At 41.4% G+C, this 26,512-nt stretch overlaps 1 protein-coding gene across 1 annotated transcript in view; it reads left to right on the forward strand.

Moving 5' to 3' along the window:
• PXDNL (peroxidasin like) overlaps positions 1–26,512 on the forward strand; it is a 307,717-nt gene that overhangs the window by 246,487 nt on the left and 34,718 nt on the right. Inside the window, exons 17-19 of the mRNA XM_054016741.1 lie at positions 3,454–4,957; positions 13,522–13,656; positions 17,788–17,996. Coding sequence (XP_053872716.1) covers positions 3,454–4,957; positions 13,522–13,656; positions 17,788–17,996 — 1,848 coding nt within the window. The remainder of the gene's footprint in view (positions 1–3,453; positions 4,958–13,521; positions 13,657–17,787; positions 17,997–26,512) is intronic.

A 26,512-nucleotide genomic window follows, 5' to 3' on the forward strand; every position in this document is an offset into this window, starting at 1 on the left:
TTCATCTAATTTCAAGCCTCAACTTGTTGATGGACAGTTTATATCCATTTGTTGTTGTGCCAACATTGGCCTTTAACGTAAATAACTCCTCTCCCTCCCTTGTGCTTATCTCTCTGATGTATTTATAGAAAGCAATCATATCTCCCCTCAGCCTTCTTCTTGTTAGGCTAAACATGTCAAGTTCCTTGAGTCTCCTCTCATATGGTAGGTTTTACATTCACCTAATCATCCTAGTAGTTCTTCTCTGCATCTGTTCCAGTTTGAAGTCATCTTTCTTAACATGGGAAACCAGAATTGCACCCAGTATTCCACATGAAGTCTCACCAGTGCCTTGTATAATGGTAATAATACTTCCCTGTCTCTTCTGGAAATACCTCACTTGATGCATCCTAGGATTTCATTAGCCTTTTTCACAGCCATATCACATTAGCAGCTCATAGTCATCCTGTCATCAACCAATACACCCAGGTCTTTCTCCTACTCTGTTGCTTCCAGCTCCTACTCTGTTGCTACCGCAACTTATAGCAGAATATAACTGTGACATACCTATGGTACAGTCCAGATTAATGAGTAGACATATCACCCCTACCCTCTAAGCTTCGGTTCCCTTTACATTGCTTTGCAGCTGTAGCCTCCAGCTTGGACTTCTCACAAACAGTCTCTAACTATGTCTATGTGTGTGTTGCAGCCAGCCAGCCACACCTTGGCTCTTACTAGCCTTAGTTATAATGCAAGGTGACCCCAACATACTCTGTCTTAGATTTCCCCCCAGAAATATATGTCCTGTACTGCGCAGCCCTCTCCAGGACAATAGAAGTATTATTAAGTTCAGTCCATTATTACTTTAAGAATACTATGCCATCTTACTAGTTCTTCAGACATTTCAATTTAAACACACCGGATTAGATAAAACAATAAAACAAAATTATTAACTATGGAGGATAGATTTTAAATGAATACAAGTAATGAGGCATAAAAGTCAGAAATGGTTACAAGAAAAATAAAGATAAAACACAACTAATGTCTAATTTACCAAACTATGTTAAAGTCAAAGCAAAGTTTTTCTCTTCATATGCTTTCAACAGTCTTACTGGCTAAACTTCTTAGGCCAGGACCCCTTCTTCTGTTTAATGACTGCTTCCTTTGTCCCATTTTGTTCAGTGAATCAGTGGACAGAAAGGGAGGAAGAGAGGGGGTGCCTTGGGGTATCTTGTTATAGTTTGTTGCCCGTTTTGAGAAGCATTTCCAGCTGGGAGAAAGGCAACAGGCGGTCTGTGTGGAAGGCAACTGCATGCTGTTTCTTTTCTAAGAGGTAGATATTTTTGCCCTTGTCCCCTTTCCTGCCAAAGAATGGCCACCTAGCAAGTAATGGCCTATCAGCCTTGTTTACACCTGGCTGAGGCATCAGCTTGCTCTTTGTCTCTGAGGAACTGGTTTGGCCCACTCCCTTCTCCAGAAAACATACTTTTAGTCATTATCTCAGCTTATGTTTATAGCTTCACATATATCACTGCTACATGTATTTTGCCATGATATTATTGGTCAGCAAATTGAGTTTTTAAATATCTCACAAGGCATACTTTGTATAAAGATTATTGCAATAGTGTTCAGGGTGTGGACACGGGATACATTCTGTCACAACTACCTAAGTACATGACCTTGCGGTTTGCACTATTAAATTTCATCCCATTTCTATTACTCCAGTTTTTAAGGTCATCCAAATCTTGTTTGATATTTTGGTCCTCCTTTGTATTGGCAATGTCTCCCAACTCTCTGTCATCCCAAATTTTATTAGCATACTCCCATTTTTGGGCCAAGATCATTAATTAAAATGTTAAATAAGATTGGTCACAAGACCAATCCACTAGGATCCTCCCTCAAGACTGACAGTACACCTTTCAGTATGACCTTCTGTAGTCTCCCCTTTACCCAATTTCTTAGTAATGTACATTTTGCAATGGAGTTTATTACAAGAGAAATGTATTGTGGGCAGGATGTGGCACTGACGTACATTGAGCTACAACGGAAATGTGTAGAAGAGCTTTAGAGGACTGTTTTCAGTAGTGAAAAAATTATAAATAACTGAAAGAATATTCTGATTTATGCAGGGTATTTTTGTGTGGTTTATGGAACTGTAGAAATTAGAGATGGAGAGGATATAAAAACTTCTACCAGTAGTTTATCCCATGCCAATCTCAGATTCATTCCTATGGTATACTTTCCAGTGCTTTATTCAGTTCAATTTTAAATTACTGAAATGATGGATCATTCACCATCTTCACTGACAAAGAATCCTGTGGCACCTTATAGACTAACAGACGTATTGGAGCATAAGCTTTCGTGGGTGAATATCCACTTCGTTGGATGCAGTGGGTATTCACCCACGAAAGCTTATGCTCCAATACGTCTGTTAGTCTATAAGGTGCCACAGGACTCTTTGTTGCTTTTTACGGATCCAGACTAACACTGCTACCCCTCTGACACTTGACATCTTCAGTGGGAGTGTCTTCTGAAGGCTAATATATTTTTATGTTTAAAAACAGTTTTCTAATGTTCACTCTGTGTGTTCCTTTGCCCAATTTCCTCCTATCAGTTTATTCTCATCCCCTGGTGCATTCTTTTTCTTTGATGTTTCTATCCGCCAAATACTCGTAGACAGTTCTAATATCCCTGTTAGCCTTTGTTTGGCCAACCTATTAAATTTCTTTTTATCTTTCTTCATAAATCAATCTCTTCAGCCCTTTAAATATTGTCAGTTGTTCTTCTCTGAATTTTCTCCAGTTTATCTAAAACTTGCTGTCATTCAGGTTCAAGAACTGAATGCAGTATTTTCGGTCTGGTTTCATCAGCGATTATTACCTCCCTAGTCCATGACAATGTCTCTGCTTTAAAAACAGAAACAAAATAATATTTTTGCTCTCATGTTGCATTGCTAGCTCAAATTTAATTTGCACTATCACTCTTAGTCCTCTTTCAGCATTACTGCCTTCCAAATATCTGCCTCCCATTGATAAGGCTTCTCTCCCTCCTCCCTCATCTTCCAGCTATATTAGCTTGCATTTTCCATCTTAAATATCAGTTGGTTGTTACCTGCCCATATTTCAAACCTATTTTATAGAGTTTTAGCATTTCTGTATATTATTTTTTAGCCCTCTCTGGTATTCACATCATGCCCCACTTTAGCTGTTGTTACTATCGCTTCAGTGTTTCCTCCACAGCTCAATCCTGACCGCTGTTTAAGTTAGTGGGAGATTTGCCATTAACTTCTCCAGGAGCAGGAGCAGACCCACAGAAATTCAGTAAGGCCTATATCATGACAAACACTTTAAGATAAAGCGACTTTTATCCAGGTATAAACACCATTAATTACTATTGAACTTAAGAATCTTGCATGGATTCTTACACTTCTCTTTTATATGAGATCAATTAATTTCTTCAAATGTTGTGTTTCAGAGTTTCGCTACAATGACCTGGTTTCCCCACACTACCTCAGTCTGATTGCCAATCTCTCTGGATGTACAGCTCACAGGCGTTTCCCAAACTGCTCTGACATCTGTTTCCATCAAAAGTACAGAAGCTACGATGGAACATGCAACAACCTACAGCACCCAATGTGGGGTGCCTCTTTGATTGCTTTTGAACGGATCCTTAAACCTGTGTACGAAAATGGCTTTAACTTACCCAGGAGTGTCAGTCATGACTCTTTGTATAATGGCTATCCTCTTCCACTACCAAGGCTTATTTCAACAGAAATGATTGGTACAGAGACCATAACTCCTGATGATAGGTACACGCATATGCTCATGCAGTGGGGCCAGTTTTTAGACCATGACTTGGATCAGACAGTCCCTGCACTAAGTATGTCTCGTTTTTCTGATGGACAGTCTTGTAGCTCAGTGTGTACTAATGATCCACCTTGCTTCCCCATCATTATTCCTCAGAATGATCCCCGAGTGACAAATTCTAAATGCATGTTGTTTGTTCGCTCAAGCCCAGTTTGTGGAAGTGGGATGACCTCTTTAATAATTAATTCAGTCTATGCAAGGGAGCAGATAAACCATCTAACATCATATATCGATGCTTCTAACATTTATGGAAGCTCTGACAGTGAGTCAGAAGAATTAAGGGATAATACAAATCAACATGGTCTCCTCAAGGAAGGCCTGCTTGTCCCATCTTCTGGAAAGCACTTATTACCATTTGCCACAGGTCCCCCGACTGAATGCACAAGAGATGAAAATGAAAGCTCTATACCTTGCTTCCTTGCAGGAGATCACCGAGCCAATGAGCAGCTGGGCCTCACAGCCATGCACACATTGTGGTTCCGTGAACATAACCGCATAGCAAGGGCACTGTTGAAAATGAACCCACACTGGGATGGAGATACTATTTACAATGAAGCCAGAAAGATTGTTGGTGCGCAGATGCAACATATTACCTATAGCCACTGGCTACCCAAGATCCTTGGTGACCATGGCATGAAGATGATGGGTGACTACAAAGGTTATAACCCCAATGTGAATGCCGGGATTATTAATGCCTTTGCAACTGCAGCTTTTAGGTTTGGCCACACATTGATCAATCCGATTCTTTATCGCTTGAATGAGACCTTTGGAGAAATCCCACAAGGCCACCTTCCACTCCACAAAGCTTTCTTTTCACCATTCCGGATAATCCAGGAAGGTGGCATTGATCCACTCCTGCGTGGCCTTTTTGGCGTTGCTGGTAAAATGCGAGTATCTTCTCAGCTTTTGAACCTGGAGCTGACCGAGAGGCTTTTCTCCATGGCACACTCAGTGGCTCTGGATCTGGCAGCTACGAATATCCAGAGGGGGCGTGACCATGGGATTCCTCCATACGTTGACTATAGGGTTTTCTGTAATTTAACCTCAGTTGAGAAGTTTGAGGATCTTCACAATGAGATTAAAGAGCCAAAAATTAGAGAGAAGCTGAAAAAGTGAGTATTAGTGAAAATACACTTATTGTGTGTGATACATGGCAGTTAATACTATATCTTAATGTCTCATCAGAGGCCATGGCAAGTCTGTTTTTAAATGGTTTTAAAATTGCTTAACTGCAAACTCCCTCTTAAAATCTTAGTTACACACCTCTCTCCCTCTCCATGCAATTTCCTTTCTTGTTTTTTCAGACAAGATTGATGAGATCTCTCTCCTTCCAGATCTCTATCTCTCTTCCTCTATCTTCCCTCAGCCTTTCTCAGCCCTTTTCCTTTTTCCCAATAACTGGCACTGACACTTTTTGCCTGCTCTCCTCAAGTGCTCCACCTACGTTTTTGACCCCATTCATCTCCCATCTGAACTCTTACCCCCACTTTTAACCTCACATCTACTCTTCTAATTAACTTGTCATTCTCCTCTGGCGTCTTTCCTTCAACATACAAGCATCATAAGGTTTCCCCATCCTCAGTCCTACTTATCTCTCCAGCTATTCTCCTCCTTCCTTCCTTTCTGCCATCTCCAAACACACTGGATGAGCCATTGATAGCTCTTTACTTGAGTTCCTTTCCATCATCTCCATCCTGGATCCCCTGCCCCCAGTCTGGCTTCCACCCTTTCCACTCCACCAAAACTGCTTGCACAAGATTTCTAACAAGCTTTTCTTGACCAAATCTATAGACCTCTACTCCATCCTCATCCTCCTTAATTTTTTAGCTGTGTTTGACAGTGTTGAGCATATCCTCTTTCTCAGCATCTTATCCTTTCTTATTTTTTTTATACATTCTTCTACTGGTTCTCCTTCTTCTCTAATCACCCTTTCAGTGTCTTTTAGGTGGCTTCTCCTCTATTCTCCCTTTTACTGTGGAGTCCAGCAGAGCTCTGTTTTTGGCTCCTTCTTCTTCTGATTTGTATGCCTTTTCTCTGGGTGATCTCATGTGCTCACATACTCCTAGTTACTGTCTGTACATTGAAGAAGACCAGAGCTACCTCTCTACTCTTTATCTGACACTCCTCACCTAGTCCTGCATCTCACATTATTTATCTCACATCTACTTCTGATGTATTGCCATCAACTTAAATTTAATATGGACAAAACAAAACTCCTTATCTGTCCTCTGATATCTTCTCTGCTTCCCCCACCTACTGTCAAACATGCCATTCTTTCATTTCTTTCTTGATGCCTGGCTTATCTGCTTCTCCCACAACTGTTTCTGGGCTGATTATGAACTCTTTACACGAGGAATCCCCTTCCTAAGCTAGTTCACAAGGACACTGATCTGATCACTGTAATTACTCCTCAGGACCCACAGCTGTTGTGAGGCCTAGTCAACAAATGAGTCAGCAGAGATATTAATTTGTGATGATCTGGTAATGGAACAAATTTCCACCAAATAGTACATTAGTCCTCAATGAGTTCCAATAATATCTCACTGATGAGTTGCCCCTGTCTTTCCTCCTGCAGTCTCCTCCTTACTGTCTTGTTTCCCCCCAACCCAGTGATGTTATGTCTAATACTAGCTTGAAAGTGCTTTTGTTTAGTCAAGCAAACAGGATGTTGGTTGTGTGGTATAAATAATAATAATTTAAATGGCAAATGCTAGATTGACCTTACTAAAGATCTGTTGCAGAATGAGTACGGCAGAAAGCATTTCCCCGTGTTAATGTGGTTCTAGTCTCTCTATCGTGCCTCAACCCTAACTTGGAGGGACCATAATTAAAAGTGAAATGATAGGTCATATTTCATGCCTATTTGCTTCTCTGTTGGACTTCCAATGATACTGATAATTAGTGCCCTCATGACTAACGCTATTGGTTTTTCTGATGCAAACACCTGTGCATTTGGAAGTGGACTGTGATGATGAACTCATTCCATGTAGGCTAACAAACAGTAGTCAGATGGTAATGATTTTCTGTCATCCCTGACCTAAGCTGGATTCACACTGCTGACCTAAGGTGACTGGCGCTCTATCTTTTTGCTTATGTTTATGGAGAAATATAGGGATTTGATTTTTTTTTATGAAGGCTCTGAGCATTTCCAAGAAAATGTATGTAACCCTTCTTACTAGAATAAAGTCTCACTAGCTATACATGGCTTGCAGAGGTTTTTAACATATATAACACATTATAGAGATAATGTAGTATAGCAGATTTTTTAAACTTATGTTTTCTTTCACCAGCCTCTAAATATGATGAAATAAGGAAGTAATAATCGTTTATAATGATCTCTCGAGAGCTTGACAAAATAAATAGCGACTCAACCTTCCCTTTGTGTTGTAAAAAGCATGGGGGAGGTCAATGACATGGCTAGTTAGCTTCTTGTTCTCTAAGGGAATGTCTGCACGGAAACTGAGGTGTAATTTCCAGCTTGGACAGACATACCCATGATAGTTCTGATTGAGCTAGTGAGCTAAAAATAGCAGCGTAGCTAACAGCCCTGAATTTAATTCCATCTGAAACACTAGTACTACTAAAAACAACGAGGAGTCCTTGTGGCACCTTAGAGACTAACAAATTTATTTGGGCATAAGCTTTCATGGGATATAACCCACTTCATCAGATGCATGGAGTGGAAAATACAGTAATGCTATGTGAATCAATACTGTGCATTGATTTCCTCCTGTGCAAATAAAATGCACTCAAAAGTATTCATATTGAATGTGTAAGTAATTTGTTTACTGCAATTGGAATCTAAAATTGTATAATTCTACACAAAAAATATACAGCACTACTGCTTTTTATGTAGCACTGTATGCATCATTGGTTTCAAAGTGCAGAAAAGTGTATAAAACAAAAACAATTCTCATTACTGATAAAAATGCAACAGTGAACAAGAAAGCTTTAAGATGTGACTTATAAACAGATAAGGCATTTTGGTTTGCATTTTGAGATAAGCTATTTATTTCAATGAGTTGGAACATAGGCACAGAAATCTGTCATTCAATGATTCTATGACTAAAAATTGAAACTTTAAAAGGTGCCAATGTGGAACATAACCTGAATGAAATGTGTCTAGATGTCAGAAACACACCGGGCAGGTCAAAACCAAAATATAAAGGTGAATATTTTTGTTGAGCAGCCAGTGTCAGTATGCTAAAACATGTAGACCGTGGTTGCAAGTTTCAGAATTCTACTACAGCAAGCTTCTGAGCAAGATGAAGGTTGCACAATCACCTTTTCCAGTAACGAAGACCAAAAGAGATTAAATCATCTGAGAATCTGCTAAGAGCAAAAGTGGTCAACATTTAGCAACACAGTTCCATTGTATGTGGTACTTGTAAACAGAGATGGAAACTTGTCTGTCAAATTCAGTTACAAAATTTGATCTCACTCCCTTCCCCATAGTTCAGGGCTCAGATCTGGAGTTTTCATTAAAGCCCATTTTTATAACTAGATCTGTTCATTTTCACTTTCACACTCTCACATGCTGAAACATTTACATGTAAGTACATTAATTTTTCATGGGGAAATACTGTCATTTGTAGTAGTAAATATGATTTTTATACCCTCATGGCAAATTTGCAGCCCAAAAAGTATTTGCAAATTGTTACACATTTATCCCAGGTAAAATGTCTTTTTTTTTTTTCAGTAAATCATTTTATATTTTATTTCCTAGTGTAATTTTCCCTTACATATTGTTATTTCTGAGTTGTATTTATTCACGTTTGTGTTTCTGTTACTTCAGAACTGTGAGTATATACTCTGAATGTTAGTTTATCCATTAAGTACTGTAGTCTCTTGTGCCAAGATTTTGGAAAAGAGAATCCTAAAGTTAGGCTTTGAATCCATAAATAAGTGGGTCTGTCTTTTAAAAGTGCTGAAAACCCAGCAGATCTCATTGACTTCAGGTACCTACCCAGTTATTGACCCAGAAACTTTACATATCTTTTGATCATTTCTGTTTGTCATCTCTTCTGTTTTTCCAGTAGAGACACATTCATTTATCCAGTGTGACTTCAGGACTTCAGTTAGTTTTGTAGCTTAAAAAAAGTCCTGAAGAGTCACTTATCTTATTCAGTTATGACTTTTAAGCACTGTATATCCCCATACAATTTTCCTCATTTGAGCTAATATTACAATCTCAGGTCTTAGTGCTAACAAGTTTGAATCAAGTCAACAAGCCGATAAAGTCTTTTTCAAAAGAAAAGTTTTCATTCTCACACTCCTTTCTCCACTCCCTCTTGCTCCACGCGTAACATGCCCTGTTGCCTTCCATGTCCACCCTCCCAACATCTTTTTCAGTGTAATTATTGTTAGAACTTGAGCCGAAGTAGTGGGAAAATGCTCTTGAGAAAAATAATCATCTTTCCTCTGTTTTTTTTTTTTTAATTGTTCCCCAAGAGGCCTGTTGTTCTAGTTCTTTCCTCTTTTGTCAATAACCTATTAGGAATAAAATGTTAGGAATAATTCAAGACAGTAGTGGTTTTAACTAAAGTAATCTAGAACAAGTACCTGGTGTAAGAAATCCTTACAGCTTTGTTTTTAAGGTGTTTCAGAGTAGAATTAGCAGTAATTATCTTGCACAAAGAGCACTACTTTTCTCTGGTCTCATTTCCCTGGGCCAGTACAGACTGAGTGCTCTGCATTGCTTTCTAGAGGAGGAAGGGGGTGAGTTGTCGTGGTTACTGAACAGTGATCCTCTCCAACCAGGTGTAACATTGATGAAACCAATGAAATCCATTCAGTCTTCAGTTGAGATGGGTGAATTAGGGACAGGGTGGGGAAACAAAAAGGATCCTCAAAGACAGATAAAGGGATGTAGAAAACCCAGCTGCGGGAAGAAGAAACTCCATGTAGAAATATAATATTGTGCTGCTTGTGTGCTGTGACTATATAGGTTTTTTTTCCCTTAGGCAGATGAACATGGTGAAAATTGAGAACAGAAATTGGCCTTATTACAGAAAACTCAGACTAGCTCACAGTCATAAGTGAGAACAAGTCCTATAACAGAAAATTTTACAAATAGAAATAGCATAATATATGTATAGGAAATGCAAGATAAACCTCAGGCCACCTAACAAAGAAGAATGTCTGTCAGGCACGTTGTTCCCAGAAGTACATTTGTGAGAAGTGCTAGTTGGAATACTTGTCAACAGGGCCGGCTCCAGATTTTTTGCCGCCCCAAGCGGTGAAGCCAAAAAATAAAAGGAAAAAAGATAAAGCTGTGATTGGCGGCACTTCGGTGGCAGCTCTACCACAACGCTTCATTCTTTGGCGGCAATTTGGAGGCAGGTCCTTCCCTCTGAGAGGGACTGAGGGACCCGCCGCTGAAGACCCGGCTTCCTTTGCTGGTGCCTGGAGCCGGCCCTGCTTGTCAATAACAAAAGACTACAAATTGACAGCTTTATCCTTTAGGGCTTGATCCACAAATAACTAAAGTCTATGGGACTCTTTCCATGAACTTTAATGAGAGGTGGTCAGTCCCTAAAGCTGCAAATTGGCTTTGATATTTATTATGTGGTTACTAATGATTTATTTAAGAAAATAGCCAGCTATAAATGTGAACATATAAATCAAGAAACCATATTGTTCCATTTAAAAATAAAGTAATTCCATTAGTTTATATATCCTTTCTAAGCAATCACCGCCCAAAATAATGCTATATCTATCCTACACTGTTACTCATAGATTCATAGCCCAGAAGGGACCACGGTGATCAACTAGTCTGACCTCATGTATAACACTGGCCATAGAACTCCCCCAAAATAATTCCTAGAGCATACTCAGTTGAATGGACATAGTCAAGAAGCTGTGATGAGCGTATCAAGTCTAGATAACAGAATGGGCTCTCTCCCGCATCAGAGCATTGCTCAGAGCAGAAGGGGGATGCAGGATGGGCTGGGGTGGGGCAAAGACTGGCTCTTTGACTCTGAAGGTTGTCCCTGGCTCCTACACCACTGGTAGAGCTGCTGCTGGAATATTCTAATTTCTGCTACTGATGTACAGTCTTTAATGAGAACCCTGTATTAGTGGAGGATTAGTGATGCTCTGCTCAGCTCTGTCCTGCCACGCTCCCTGTGCTGCGGGTGAACAGAGGTGCAGACCTACCTGTGGAATATTTATGCCCAGCAGGGAGTTTCCATATGCCAAATGAATTTTCTGTTGGGAATTTGTGACTAGGTTGCAACACCTTTCCGCCTCGTGAGCAGCACAAAGTGTCTGAAAAGCACCCGAGAACCTGGCCTATGTGTGTCTTTCTGAGCTAGGATAAATAAGACATAAATGTTAGGTCTCCATCATTGCTTTACTTAAAGAGAAAAGTACTTTCAAAGCAGGAAAGGCCTCATAAAAATAATGAAGAAATGTGATTATATGTATAACTCCTCTCCAACACTCTTCACCTGTCACTGTGTTTCTCTTGAGCTGTGAGCTCTTCGGGTGGGTCCTTGTTGGCCTGATCTAAAATCCATTTTAGAATGGTTGCCATTTACTTCAATAGCTTTGCATCAGGCCCTGTGTGTTTGAACAGTGCCTCACACACTGTGGATGCTACCATAATACAAATAAAAATAATAAATAGTCCAAGATTTCCCTATTGCTGGTCTTCTTTGCATCAAGAGCAATAGCAGATATTTGATACCTTTATTTTGCTGAATGTGATTACTAAAAATCCACATTGTCTGATGTTTTAGGAACACTTTAGAAATATATCTACTTTGATTGGGATGTAGAAAATCTCCTGTATAATTTCTATTCCTGATCTTCTGGCAACTACACCTCTACTCCGATATAACGCGACCTGATATAACACAAATTCAGATATAACGCGGTAAAGCAGTGCTCCGGAGGGGGGTGGCGGGGCTGCGCACTCCGGCAAATCAAAGCAAGTTCGATATAATGCGGTTTCACCTATAACGTGGTAAGATTTTTTGGCTCCCGAGGACAGTGTTATATCGGGGTAGAGGTGTACTTATTATCCATGTTAATGAATGACATTAATCATTAAATTGCAGTATTCCGAGATCCTGTCTTGGATTTCATATAATTAAAAATCAAAGCAGTATGTAGTGTTACCCGGGGATTTTTTAACCCAAAGCTCTTGGTAACTTTTACTCTGTGCGAGGAGGTGTCAGGAAATAAATCAGGGGAGACACGGCCGTCCGACCGATAGATGGGTGGCACAAACAGGACAACACGAGTGCTTTTACTTAAAGCTAAACTTTGCTTAGCCTCAAGCACTTACACACGTCTACAACAAGATTAGTAAAACACCCCCAACCCTTGATAATTACCAAAGCTGAGTGTGGCTCTCGAGTGGCACAGTGGCAGCCCATCTGCCAGTGGGGAACACAAGATGCATCCAGAGGGAGAGACCAGTCCTGAAGAGTCCCCCCCAAAGGAGAGTCCCACCTATCTCAAGCTTTTTCCCCTTATTTATACATCAGTAATACAATGACATGTCCCTTAAAGAAAACTTGTCACGCAAACAGTTCCACTAGGCAAGCAAGAGGCTCCTTCTGATTACTGATTAACCAGGTGTGGGTTTTTTCAGAACTTGCAACCTTGAGACCTCAATAGACATTCCTGGGGCATATCCTATTCTTTTAAAACACATGTATCAGCAACTTTAACACAATTCTTATCAGGAGGGACGCGGGGTCAAGCTCCCCTTTCTGAGGCACCCTAAACCCCCCTCCCCTCCTGCCTTGGTCAAACTGCATGGCCACTTTACAGCTGCTGACTAGGTTGCTTTTTAACAATAAGCCATGGTGGTTTTAAGGACTTTACTGGTTTGCCAAAGTCTCCCTGTACAGTTTGACCAGAGAAACAGTTTCATTAAAATAATCAGTCAATTTAAAACTAAAGAATACGGGAGGCACTGGCTTTCTAGTTTTACAGACTAGAAATATTATGTCTTTTAACACTTGATCTAGATACAAAGTGATTGGTCTCCCTTATTAATATACTGCAAATTTTTTTTTTTAGATTCCAAATCCACTAGAACCAGGGCCAGCTCCAGGGTTTTTGCCGCCCCAAGCAGCAAAAAGAAAAAAAAAAAAAAAGCTGCGATTGCGATCTGCTCTACCGCCGCCGCTTCAGTTTTCGGCGGCAATTCGGCGGCAGGTCCTTTGCTCCAAGAGGGACTGAGGAACCCACCGCCGAAGAGCCGGATGTGCCGCCCCTCTCCATTGGCCGCCCCAAGCACCTGCTTGCTGGACTGGTGCCTGGAGCCGGCCCTGACTAGAACTGCTGTTTTCTTTACTAAAATAATGTTGCTGAAAAATGTATATTTATTCTGTTTAGTGTTCAAAGAGGAAGGCAATGTTGGGTCTGAGCTGGATCTACTCATCCCAATATTTTTTTTCACTGTGTCTCAGACACATTTTGAAATCTTAAATCTGAGAAGCTGCCTAGTGAGCAGGTCAAAAACATTTTTGGAGGTTGTGAGATCATAAGAATTCTTTTGATGAGAAATCATTGTGTGTGTTTTGACTTTCAAAAAAAGTTTGTAATGATTAAGTAACCTCTGTAAAAACACCTACATTCCAAAGAGAATGAGCCTGAAGCAAAATGCCAGTCTAGCGCCATGTTTGTAATGTGAGTTTTACCTGGATTCTTTTTCTAGGCTGTATGGTACACCACTGAACATCGACTTTTGGCCAGCTCTGATGGTGGAGGACTTGATTCCTGGTACAAGAGTGGGACCAACCCTAATGTGCCTTTTTGTCACTCAGTTTCAACGTCTCAGGGATGGAGATAGGTAATCAGGTTTGCATGATAGTTGTGTCCATAAAATGCTAATCTAGTTGCATACCATACAAATGTAATCATCCTTTCCTCCCTGGGTTACTTGGGAGCAGGCAACACTCACCTATGTGTCAAGGCACCTGATGTTGTTGACAGTAAATGAGATCCTGAGTCTCCCAGTGGAGATGTTGGATAGGTGGGAATCCTCTGTCCACCCCTCTGCTGCAGTCATTTTACTTGTAAAGGGAATTAAAATAGGTGGGGCCTCCATCTGGCTGGGCCCTGTACACGCTCAATGGTGTGCCTTGGGAGGCTCCAGGAATAGACCTGAGCTAATCTGTGCAATGGCTCTACTTTAAGAATACCAATTATAAAACAATATACACCCATTATACATTGATATTAAAGTTAACACACCTTTACTTAACAATTTAAGGAAACATGGCATGACAGACTGAGACTGAATGTGACTACTCAGTTAAATCAGCAGGGGGCAATTCAATAAATCAATTAACAAATACAATATTCAGTAGTAGAGGAAACTTATCTAACTTGCATTTACACTGCAACCTTCACCTCCCCCGAGGGTACACTCCTCTGGATTTCAGAGTTCTAAACTCTTCCGTGCATGGGTACACTTTGAAGATCTTGAAGCTGGAGACAGCACTCTGGTGGTCTGGTGAATCAGTCCAGCCAAGGCAACAAGGGGCAGAACAATTCTAATTTGGGATCATGCCAAGCTGCACACCCTCTCTGAAGACTGGAGTTGTTTTAACCAAATGTCAGCAACCCTGGGTTCTGGTTCCATGAGAAGACCACTCTGCCTCCTCTCAGACTCAGACAACCCCTTTAAAAAAAAAATTAATGGAGATATCCTATCTCCTAGAACTGGAAGGGACCTTGAAAGGTCATCGAGTCCAGCCCCCTGCCTTCACTAGCAGGACCAAGTACTGATTTTGCCCCCAATCCCCAAGTGGCCCCCTCAAGGATTGAGCTCACAAACCTGGGTTTAGCAGGCTAATGCTCAAACCACTGAGCTATCCCTCCCCCTTAAAGTCTCTTTGCTGTCCCCTTCTCTTGCAAGCACTTTCCCAAACAAGGGTGGTGGTTACTCATACTGACGTCACTACAAGTCCACCTCAGTTAGCTCTAGGAACAGCAACAATCTCTGCCCTGTGTCCAGTGAAACCACCATCCACACCTGAGGCTCCCTATTTAAAATCTTTCCAGCAGGCTTTCAGCAGCAGCTTCTGGCTTCCTGACAGCAGATTATCAGCATCTATGGACAGAGCTCCACTAAAACAATCTCAGCACCTTTCCAAAATGGAGCCCACCGCGCGTGGGCATTCTCTCTTCACCCAAGGCATCATGGGAATTTTAGTCTCCATGGCTGGATTGCAGTGCTCAAGATTTTCCCAACTGGAACACTAGAAATGAAGTTCAGAGGCCGCGCTAATAAAGGGTGCCTACACGCATAATATACCTCAGATTTAACATAGCGTACAATAGTATTTGAGTCCATCATAACTGAGGCTTGAAAGAATCTAAGGATGTTGGGGCTTTTTATTGTTAAACTGGTAAATCAGCTACAGTTTATCAGCTGACAGCAAAAGTGAAGAAATGTTAAAACTAAATGATTTTAGATTTAAATGATTTTTTTTACTAATTTCTTTATAGTTGTACAGAGATATTTGTAGGACAATAGACAAGCTTCTAACCCTCTTTCCCTGTAATCATTTGCCCTTGTTGCCAGTGTTTACTAAATCTAAAATTAAAAAGCTGTCATATATTTTAGGTTATTGGTATTGATCAGGACATGCAGGTGAATGAAACGGGTGGATGCTAAGGAAGCAGGCTGCAACTTTATAACTTTAACCAAAGGGGGCTATCAACCACCTTCATGCTCCTTGAATTCAAGACATTTTACTGGATACAGTGCATGGTTAAATGGCCTCATGTCATATAACCAATCCATTTCATTTGATCTTCTTCAGCTTAAACCTAAGTCTCAGCCCAGGTCTAAATGATCTTGCCATTCCCACGCATGAGGAGGAATTATGATTCTCCAAAGGATACCTCAATCCCTGAACACTTAAGGTATCTCCTTCCCTATAGGCTAGTAGGTACACCAGCCATATCCTGAGTCTTGTACTGTTTTCCTCTGGAAGCTGGCCCTTCCAGCCTTTTGTCTGCACAGCACCCGCTAGACGTTTCCAGATTGTTTTCTAATACTCAATTCCTGTTCTTATTCCTATAAACTAAAAACAGGCATCCATGATGCTGCAAGGAATGCAAACTTCTACCCTGTCTGCCCCAGCAGGGTTTGAAGTACGGAAGGTCGCTGATGCCCAAGAGAGCCAATCAGCTACCCCATACACACCCTGAGCAAGCCAATGGGAAGCAGAGGGAGGAGGTGAACACTTTCCCCTTCCCTGAAGGCACATTCCCTACATGCACTCTGAGGCACCAGGAGTGTGCATGGAGAGGAAGTGCTCCAGCATGGCTGTGCACAAGTACTCACCAGACCCACTCCATTGCTGATCCAACCAAACTTCCCTAGCGGGATGGGGGAGGGTTGAGAGCAGTATTTATCTCATTTGTGGAACACTCCAGTACTAGTGTATATCCTCCAGTTCAGATCGGGAATAAACCCTTTGTTGTTTCCATGACTTCTCTGCAGTACAATAAAATGTGATATTTTTAAAAACAAAAATTTAAAATTATTTTTTTTTAAATAAGGAGACCTAGAAGAGCTAAGCAAATCTGTCTCATATCAAGAGAGGAGAGTAGTGAAACATATGCATTTAGCATATTATTTACTTATTTATTTAAATAGCACAGTACTGTGAAGTGCATGGTGATTTACTAACATGTTAAAACACACTGTCCCTGTCATAAAGAGCTTATAATATAAGGGCTTTGTCTTTGTTTTGCAATATGATTCATACTTTTTTTTCATTTCTAAGGATTTGGAATGGATCCATTTTTCCATTTATTTGAAAATATTCACAATTAAAACACTTTTTTTTTACAAATATTATTGAAATGGTTTGTGTGCTGGGTATTGGTAAATGATAAATGTAATTAACCATTTCAATAGGGCTTTCTATTTTAAACATGTTTTTAATAAGTTTTAGAAAAAAATAATAGCATGGCATTTTTGACAAAAAACAAATGTTTCAAACGAGATCGATAGTTTTACATGAAAAAATATTTGTAAAAAGCTATTTAAAAGCTCTCTTAACTGAAAAAAGTAGTGGACCAAATTCAGTAAAGAATCCTGGTCATGTGCCACATGAGGCATGTTGCGCATATGCTAAGACGACTGAAAAAATTTCAACCAGATCTCAGCTCAGCCCGTCTCAGATTGAAGCCTGAAATTAGCAAACATATGAGGAGATGCAGAAGGAGAATGGGATATGAGATCCTATCATGAGACTGATTTGGGGCAGGCATGATTCTTGTCACTTATATGCTGCTGTTTGGTTGGGTTTTTTTTGGTATGTTGATATTTTCCGTTATATAAAATATCAGAATGCTGACATTTGAACGCTGAATGTCAGAATGCTGCACAATTTGAAACATTTATTTATGATACAGGAAATGCTGGGAACTCCAGTTTGGTAACATGCTTCATCATCATGTATGCCCAATCTCTCTACTCTGGGTACATCTTCACTGCTTCATATGTAGACATACCTGAGCTAGCTTTCATCTAGTTAGCTGGAATAACAGTAGCAGTGAAGCTGCTGCAGCAGCACTGGCTAGCCAGTTGAGTATATACCCTGAGTCCCAGGTGGAGTTGTACAGCCTGTGCTGCTGCCTGTGTGGCCAGGGCCTCACTGCTATTGTTATTTAAGCTAGTCAGATCAAAGCTAGCTCAGTACGTCTATGCATGCTGCAGTCACAATTCCATTTGCAGTGTTGTAGACATACCCCAGGTAACAGTTCAAGATCATAACATTTAAGAATTTGATAAAACATGAAAGCCATTAAAGTAAATTTAATTGGAGAACAAATGTGATCCCTTCCATATGGTGCATTCTCTGTCTGCTCTTATCTTTGCCTCATTATCACTGTTTGACATGCTGTTAATTCTGAGGCAGCAGATCCCTGATGTCCTATCTTTTTGCCTGCTGACTAGGTTTTGGTATGAAAATCCTGGAGTGTTTACAATGGCACAACTCACTCAGCTGAAGCAGGCCTCTTTGGCACGTGTACTCTGTGACAATGGGGACAACATCCAGCAGGTCCAGCCTGATGTCTTCTTAAAGGCAGACTACCCTCAGGGATACATGAGCTGCAGTGAGATACCAAAGATTGATTTGAGATTGTGGCAGGACTGCTGTGAAGGTCAGTAATAAACAGAGTAGCAGATGGAAAAACTACTACTAATATTAACTCTCAGATCATTTTTATTTGCCAAAACTGTGTTTTTCAGTTTTGTTGTTCTTATAGTATTTATAGTGGCAGGCTCTTCAATGAAAAGAAAACAATTTTTGAAAGAATGATTTCAGTTTGGATACAGAGATTATTGTACACAGTAAAATTAAACTATTCATGCATAGAAATAACTCCAACTTTTTTCTCCTGAAAAGGCACTGTTGACCACTACTAATACTAATTAATGGCTAACAGTTACTCTGAAGATTAAGAAGAATTCTCATACTAAGTTTGTGGGAAATTGGTCAAACTGATTCTGACTTACAGGTCATTAAGTATTTTGATTTGAAGTTTTGACTTGTATCTAATTTGTGTGTCCTGTTAGCAAAAATGACTTGTTGCTACATCTTCAGACCATCCACATAGTTAAATCTCCTTGAGAACAGATGCATTGGCTATATTTGAAGAAAACTGCTTATGATTAAGCAAAGTTATTAATGACTGTGACTAACTCTAATGGTTATGGTGTGTATCATATTGTATGAGCAATTTGTCCATTGATGGCAGTTTAGAGAGACTAGAAAAGTCTTTCTCCCCTAGCTCAGGTGATTGAAGCTATAGTCTTTGGAGATAAAAGACCCAGTTCTAGTCGCAGGTTTGCATGTTCTATCTAGTACTGGTTTGTTACAATGGATTTCGTTGCAGGATGACTACTGTGTTTTTCTGCTAAGCAAAAATAACATTAGTCAAGCTGTTTTTGAGTTACAGGTCATTACTCTGAATATGAGGTTACTCAGTAGACATACCGATTGGTATAGTGAAAGCTCACTTGATAAAGTTATCAGGGCTTGACAGGGAACTGTTTAAGGTCTATTAGGCTGGATGATGCTTTATAAAATCTATGCAGGGCAGAAGAAAGGATCCCTGTGAATAGTTCTTAAGCTCCAAAGGGCAGTAAAAAGCAGTGACAATTGAGGACCACCAAGAGCACTTGTGCTCAAAAGTTCTGTAGGGAAATGGGAAGAGAGAGGAACCCGGTTGCCTGTGGAGCTCATGTCTTCCTCAATGCAATAGTATCTGGAGGGAGTCATGAACTTCACAAAGCAAATAGTATGCTCAGTGCACTGGTAAATGTGGGCCAAATCCTGCCCCGTTCTCTGCAGCCTAGAAGAGGCCTGATCCAGCAGAACCATTCAGGGGTCTCCGCTCAGGTGGTTTTGAGGCATGAAAGAAGCTGGGTTGGAGCTAGTGGATCTGTGGTTCTGTCCATGGAGTGGGGGAGGGATTCTCATATCCATGGTGTGGGAGACGGATTCTTTTCCCTCCATTCCCAGAGATTTCCAGTGTGTGGGGCTTGCTTACGCAAGCTGAGTACTGTGTTCTGGTTTTACAATAAATGAAGGAACCCAATCCTTAGTGGGAGAGTGGGAGACTCTCATGTGATTTTTTTTTTTTTTAAACGGTGGCTTCATTACATTACAAGGCAGAGCAAATGGGGCACAAACTGGCTTAAGCTGCCAGCTAAGGAGCCCATTGCATAAGGATAGATCCAGGTAACATACAAGTGCCCTAAATGGCTCTACACCTGTTGCTTCTAGTCCCCCAGCATAGGGGATGGTCTGGGGTGGAAGGCTATGGACAGAGTTCACTACAATCCTGGACCAATTAAATGGCTCCTCTGGGGGCATGTACTGTCCAGTTAAGCCATGGGCTGCTCTAATTTACATCAGTGACCAAAAGAGCCCCCATCTAACCCCAAGACCATGGAGTGCAAAGGTCACTGTAATATAGTGGGCAGGCCATTTAGGGGGAGTTGACTTAGCCTCACCTGCATCTAGTTATCCATCTCCCTTGGGCTCGGGCTCATGGATCAGGTAACCAGGCATCCCATGATGATACTCCAAGGGTGGGGCTTTAAGAGGGAGCCTGGTCTCTCAGAGATGAGGAATATCAGGGGTTATGAAAGACCTAATGGAAGGCTCTGTGGAGTGGTCCAGAGTCTGGAGAGCAGAGGCCCTGATACAAGTGTAAAGATGAGAGAACCCTTTTTTTTTTTTTTTTTTTTTTTTAACTGTTTGAGTTGGGAACGGGTATGCTCCCCAGAGTTTTTAACCTCTTATTTTGTTAAAATACCTGTCTTGTTTTGTCTCTTTTGTTTGATGTTATGTATCTCTGTTTGAGCTTCTATCATTTCTTATATTATAACTTGGGTTTTTAGAGCTTTTCAGTGTCCTTAGTACTAGTATATTTGTCCTTGTCCGGCTTTACAATAAGGGTTTCAAGCAAGTTGTTCTGAAACAGCAGAAAGGCAACTTTGAGAGATTGCCTTATGGCATAAAGTTAAATATAGCAACTAAATTCAAAAGCAGGACTGAAAACAATTTTATGGCTTAATTGTCTCATTATAGTTTGCTGTAAGCTGTTGAAGTCTGATGTTCTCCACGCTGCTTTGAAGGGCTTCTTTTCGTTAATCATGCAACAGCTTTTAATAGAATGAATTTATTAAGGGAATGTTTTGGTAATCTAATACACATCTTACTATCTAATAAATTCAATTTTCATTAGTCAGCAATAATTTTCAATGCTGGGGATACTTTAGCTCACAAATCTGAAAAAGGAAATACAGATCTATGGAATACCTTAAAATCTCAAAGTGAGAACTCGCTCTGAAACGTCCATCTGGAAATCACAAAGCCAGATGGTTTCATAAGTCCCAGAAGAAAATATACATCTGTCAGTTCTTCCTGCAACTGTTTGTATTTGAAGAAGGATTTATTTAATCAACTGGCAACATGGCTTAGTGTGTCACTCACATCAATACAGCATGTAGACCTTCTGTACCAGGAGTGCTCTTTTATTTCTAGGATGCACCGGAGATGATAATTTCACTAAACAGATGTAGCATGATTGTGGATTTTAATTGCACCAGGCAGAAAGATGATGAGGAAGAGCAGTTTCAATTATTGGAGGTGGCTGAATCAAATAAATACCCCAGGGCCCATGCAGAAATGCTTATCTACTGACTGACGGCCAAATTGTGACTGGCTCTTGCACAGCATGCAGCGTCATGTCCCTGCAAGGAACATCTTTACTACCCCCACCCTGCACGCACGCACCCAGAGTTGCACAGTGTCTCAACAGAGGTGAAGAATGGGGCCAGAGCTTGTAGGTTGCCCTTGGAGAGAACTGGTGCAGCTTGAGAATTCTTAGCACATTAGACTGTGATTGGTTCTGCCTGGAGGAGTGTTGTGGCTCTGCATTGCCTTGTGTTCAGGCCAGTGTCTACTGCACCACAATTGTGTCCTATCGGAAACTGAATACAATTTTATCATAGAGATTCTTACATATGATTACAGTTGTTCCCAGAGTATGAAGCTTCTTCCTTATCCAATGTACCTATTCCTTCTCATCATACCCTAGGCTTAGCATTTGATGTTATCTAGCAAGGGCTATAACAGAGTAATGGAATAATTTGGGACTTTATCCAATTCCCAGTGAAGCCAATGGCAAAATTGTCATCTGGATCCAAACTTTCTCAAAATTTGAAGATATTCAGATATTTGGTTTGGCCCTTTTTAGAGATTATAGGAACCAGTAACAAAGTCTCTCGAAGTTTAAGGAGACTGGGCTGTGGAGTTTCACTTCAACTCAGTTTATGATGATTGATCTAAAACATAAATGACCAAATGCAGTGCATCGACGCAGAGATTATACATGCATGTTTGGTTTTGTTGACTTTGTACATGTGTGGACTTTGATAGTTTACCTATTGAGTTTTGTTCATTTACTGAAGTCTTACCTTTGCTCTTTGCCTTTTTAATTTTATTTGGGACCATTGTTAGCCCCACAACATTATTTCCCTGATAAATATCTCCAACACCAACATGCTCAGACAACTTTTTGGCTTTGAGCTTCAGTGTAAATAGCCAGGGAAGCGTGGGTTGACCGTAGCAGCTACATATTGCTACTTCTGCCCTCCTACTGTAACATGTGTTCACTCAGTCTGGCTTTCTGTCCCCTTCTAGTGGGTGGCTCACACAGAAGTTTGAGTTTGCTACAGTCATTGGCTAACAGATGTGAGTCTTTCAGCCCAGGAAGTAGTGGCTCTGTGTGGTCCAGCCACTGTGAGAACAATCTGTAGTAAGTGTAGGTTAACTACCATTCTGAAAAAGCTTTACATTATGGAAACAAATACGTAACAGTTTTCCTTGGAAACAATTTTAGCATCAGTTTTCCACTTGGAGACTAAGATGGACACCCATGGATTTCATCTAAGTAAAGTGGAATCCATTATGGCAACCTGTAACCATGCCTTCGTGGGTTACCACTAAGAATATCAAATTTAAAACAAACTGCTGAGAATTAAGGGTGCAGACACACCCCAAAACTGGTGGTTATTCTCCCATAAGATATACCAAACCAGCAACAAAAGTAAACTTCTGTTTCATCACACTGGCTAACAAGAAGTCAGAAAAGCAGTTGTCTTAGGCATTCCAGTCCTTGTATCACCACGAAAAACATTAGACTTAAAGATGAGTGGTTCTTTAAAACCAATTTCATCAAATAAAAGGCTCTTCTGATCCTAAAGAACCAGCCACACACCCAGGTCAATATACAACTCAGATCTTACCCAATAATCACGCTGTTGCCAATCCTTTAGTATCTAAAATCTAAAGGTTTATTTATAAAAAGAGAGAGAGAACGGTGAGAGTTAAAATTGGTTAAAGGAACCAAATACATCCCAAAACTTTGCATTTATTGTATCAGGCTTGTCGCAGTGATAGAATAAACTGCTGGCTTGTTAAGTCTCTGGTTGCTTCCAAATTATTGGAAGATCCTCAGTCCCTTGGTTAGAATGCTCCCATTAGTGTAAGTTCATAGTTCAAAGGGTTGAGCAGGAAAGAGGCAAAATGGAGATGTTTCCAGGCCTTTTATAGCTTCTGCCATGTGGAGGGAAATCCATTATTTCAAACAAAGCCCTCAGCACAACTAAAGGAAAATTACAGATATCAAGATGGTGTTTGGAGTCACATGGGCAAGTCACACGTCTGTGCATGATTTCGCTTAGTCACAGCAGAAAAGTCCATTAATTGTAGATGGGCATCTTCCCTTGTGAGTTAAATGTTCTTTAATGGGCCATTCACTTGAATAGTTCCTTCAAAATGTGCTGGATAAATACCTGGTGGGTGCTACACAGAAGCAAACATTTGAAATACAGGTATAGAGCCAATGCTCATAACTTCAATACGAAAATGATACATGCATACAAATAGCAAAATCATATTCAGCAATATCTTTCCATAGACACCTTACTTGACATACTTTGTACAAGATTTGTTCCAATTATATAACAGTGGTAGCAACAATGCTCTACATGGTCATATTTTAATCAGATAATGTCACACAACCATCCAGGAAAATCATCTTATCAAAGAAAATATCTTCCTATCAAGAAAGGTCAAGATTCCAGAAAACCAAATCCTGAAACATCAGAGCTCTTGATTTAAAGATGAAACATCTTATCAATACTTAACAAGTAACACTAACTGATGATATAGAATCAGTTGAAAAAAATGTAAGGATTAACTGAAACCTCATCAGAAAATGAATTATTGTGTATGGCTGAAGGATTTTTTTAGATATTGGTTTCTTCTTCCAGTCCGTCATGTATCAACAAAATCTATACTTTAACTGTAACTTTCACTCCCTTTCAGTACAGGAAGAGGGTTCATAATTCAGTAAGAAAAAAAAAATGAGTTCTGTTTCAGAATCACCAAATACATACATTTCCTGACTTGGCACTTGCTATCCAAATAAAACAAGAATGTGTTGAGACGTCAGTAGCCTGATTTTTTAGAATGATCTTCGAAAGATCAATATTATAGGCAGGGCCGGCTTTAGAAAGAGCGGGGCCCGATTCCTGGGGGCGGGGCTTGCTGCAAGCCCCGCCCCCAGGAATAGGGCCGCGTTCCGGCCGGAGCTCTGGCCAGGGTCACGGGGCTTGGGTCCGGCCTGGAGCTGAGCTGCGGGGGCCGGACCGGGTCAGAGCTGCTGAGGCCGGGGTGCTCGGCTGGGGGGCCGGGGCTGGCCACGGGGGCTGGGCCGAGGCACGCCGAGCCGCGCCATGGGGGCCGGGCCGGAGCCGAGCCGTGGGGGCCGGGCCGGAGCCGAGCCGGGTCAGAGTCGCTGAGGCCGGGCATGCTCGGCCGGGGCCGGGCCAGCGCACTCGGCCAGAACCGGGGCCAGAGTGAGCTGCTTGGCCGGGGCTGGACTGGGCCGCACCTCGCCTCCCCGGAGCCCTTCTCGCACCCCCCGCCACCCCAGCTTACCTGGTGCTGCCAGCCTGCCTGCCTGCCCCTGCTTGTTTTCAGACTTCCCGCGAACCTCTGATTCGCAGGAAGCAGGGGCGGGGGGAGGAGCAGGGGGCGGAGCGTGCAGGGGAAGGGAGGAGGGGGAAGTGAGCTGGGGGCGGGGTGGAGAGCTGCAGCGCGGGGCCCGATTCAGCCGAATTGGCTGAATCGGCCTAAAGCCAGCCCTGATTATAGGCAGAAAGAACTGTGGGAGTAAATAATGTCATTTAAATGTTGAACTACCTAATTACATCTCAAATCTGGTAGTTAGAAGTCTAATTAATATAAATTGCACCCACAGTGATTTGTGCTTGCAAAATGGTCGAGGCTCCAGTCAGACCAGGACTCAATGGCTAACTTCACACAATTTTGTACAATTATTACTATTGTTACAGTAGCATATAAGAGCCCCAATCAGGGATCAGGACCTAGTCCTATTGTGCTAGGTGCTGTTGTATTAATTTAGAAGGAATAAATGTGCCAAAGCCGGTGTTAATATAACCCAGTCACTGTCATACATTAAACAGTGTTAAACTAGGTTTGGTTTTTGGTATATGGAGACCTCAGCCTGCTATGGCAAAAACAGGATTAAAATCCTTGTTACCTTTTATTAAAGATATAGAAAAGAAAGAAAAATAGTTAAAGCATTTGAAGTGTGAAGTAAGGCTTTCATTTTAACATTTCTTGTTCCCTTTCCCTTTAACCGGAGAGAGTTTTAGAAGGAAAAACCCTCTTGTTTGACAGTGTTTCAGATGGTATGAAAGATGATGATAAACTATCCTTTTGGATAAAAGAGAAGAAACTAGTTGAGATGGGCTGGAGGAGTAGTTGCAGGTGATGTTTGGGATTCACCTGGAGCTGGCGGGGTGATGATGATATTTAGGTCCCTCTTTCTGGACTGATGTGGTTGGGACATCTCTCAGGATCAGGGTGACAAAGAGCCGAAGTCCCAGGAAATGGTGGGTGTGGCAGCCAGGGTGGTGAAGTTCCCTCCAGTAGCCTCTGTCTGTTGTTCATATTTCCTACCCAAAGTCTCATTCTTTAAGGACCCAAACAGGGAGTGATGGGTGGAAAAGTCCTTCCCTCATTATTTTGTGCATCAGTTAGACCTAATATCCGAAACACCAATTTTGGTTCATTAATTTCTGGTTCCATATCTTCTGTTTTTACCAAGCATGATTTCAACATAGTCCTCGAACCATCTCAACAGGCCCTTTTTGTTGGGACTAATTTGTTGTTCTTTCCCCATTTCATACTTTTCCCCATCAACATATGTTATTCTAAGTTATAGTGACATCTTCACATACTTTTTACAGTTGCGCTCACAATTAAAATAAATTTGTGTAACCCTTCTCCCATCTAAGTTGGCAGCAACAAGGGCCGGGTTCTGTATCTAGGGGTTCCGTTTCAATAACGCAATGCAAAACCGGCTCGAGCCCCCACCCAGTGACCTGGGACAATTACATACCACCCCTTGGGTGCCTCTAAGAGGCAATACTTCCCCTCTCGCAAGCACGGAGTCTGAGTGTAACAGAAAATGTTTAATAACATGAGGTAAATGACATCAGCATTAAATTGGAAAAACACCACAAACAGGATTCATAACACAAGCCATGAGCAAAAAACCCACCCCAGCAAATTGGGCTGTGTCCTTTCCTTTTGGTTCTTGAATCCAGCAACCCAAAAATCTCCCAGAGTCCCCAAAGTCCAACACCCCCAAAGTCTCTTGGGTCCAGCAACCACCCAAAGTCCCAAAAGTCCAACAGACCCCAAAGTCTCTGTCCCTGGCCAGTGCAGCCCCAGAGTAAAAAGGGGGGGCACGCAGGGTGTTAAGGGGCACCTTAAGTGATCCGAGGCCAGCTGGCCATCTCTCTGTGGGGTTCCGCCACAACCTTCACCATGAGCCAGTCCATTTCCTGCCGTCCCACAAACTGCTCCGCTCTACAAGCTGCTCCGCTCACCGACCTGTGAGCCGTTCCAGCCGTCCCCACAAACAGCTCCGCTCGCCATTCCTTGGGCCTCTCCAACCGGTCCCGCAAGGCTCCGCGCCGCTCGCTGCTCCTCCAGTTGTCCCCACAAATTGCTCCGCCAGCTGCTTAGCAATATAGCTTCAGGCACCCCCACTAGTTAACACAG

Source organism: Malaclemys terrapin, chromosome 2 (assembly GCF_027887155.1).
Source record: "Malaclemys terrapin pileata isolate rMalTer1 chromosome 2, rMalTer1.hap1, whole genome shotgun sequence".
NCBI classification, from domain to species: domain Eukaryota; kingdom Metazoa; phylum Chordata; order Testudines; family Emydidae; genus Malaclemys; species Malaclemys terrapin.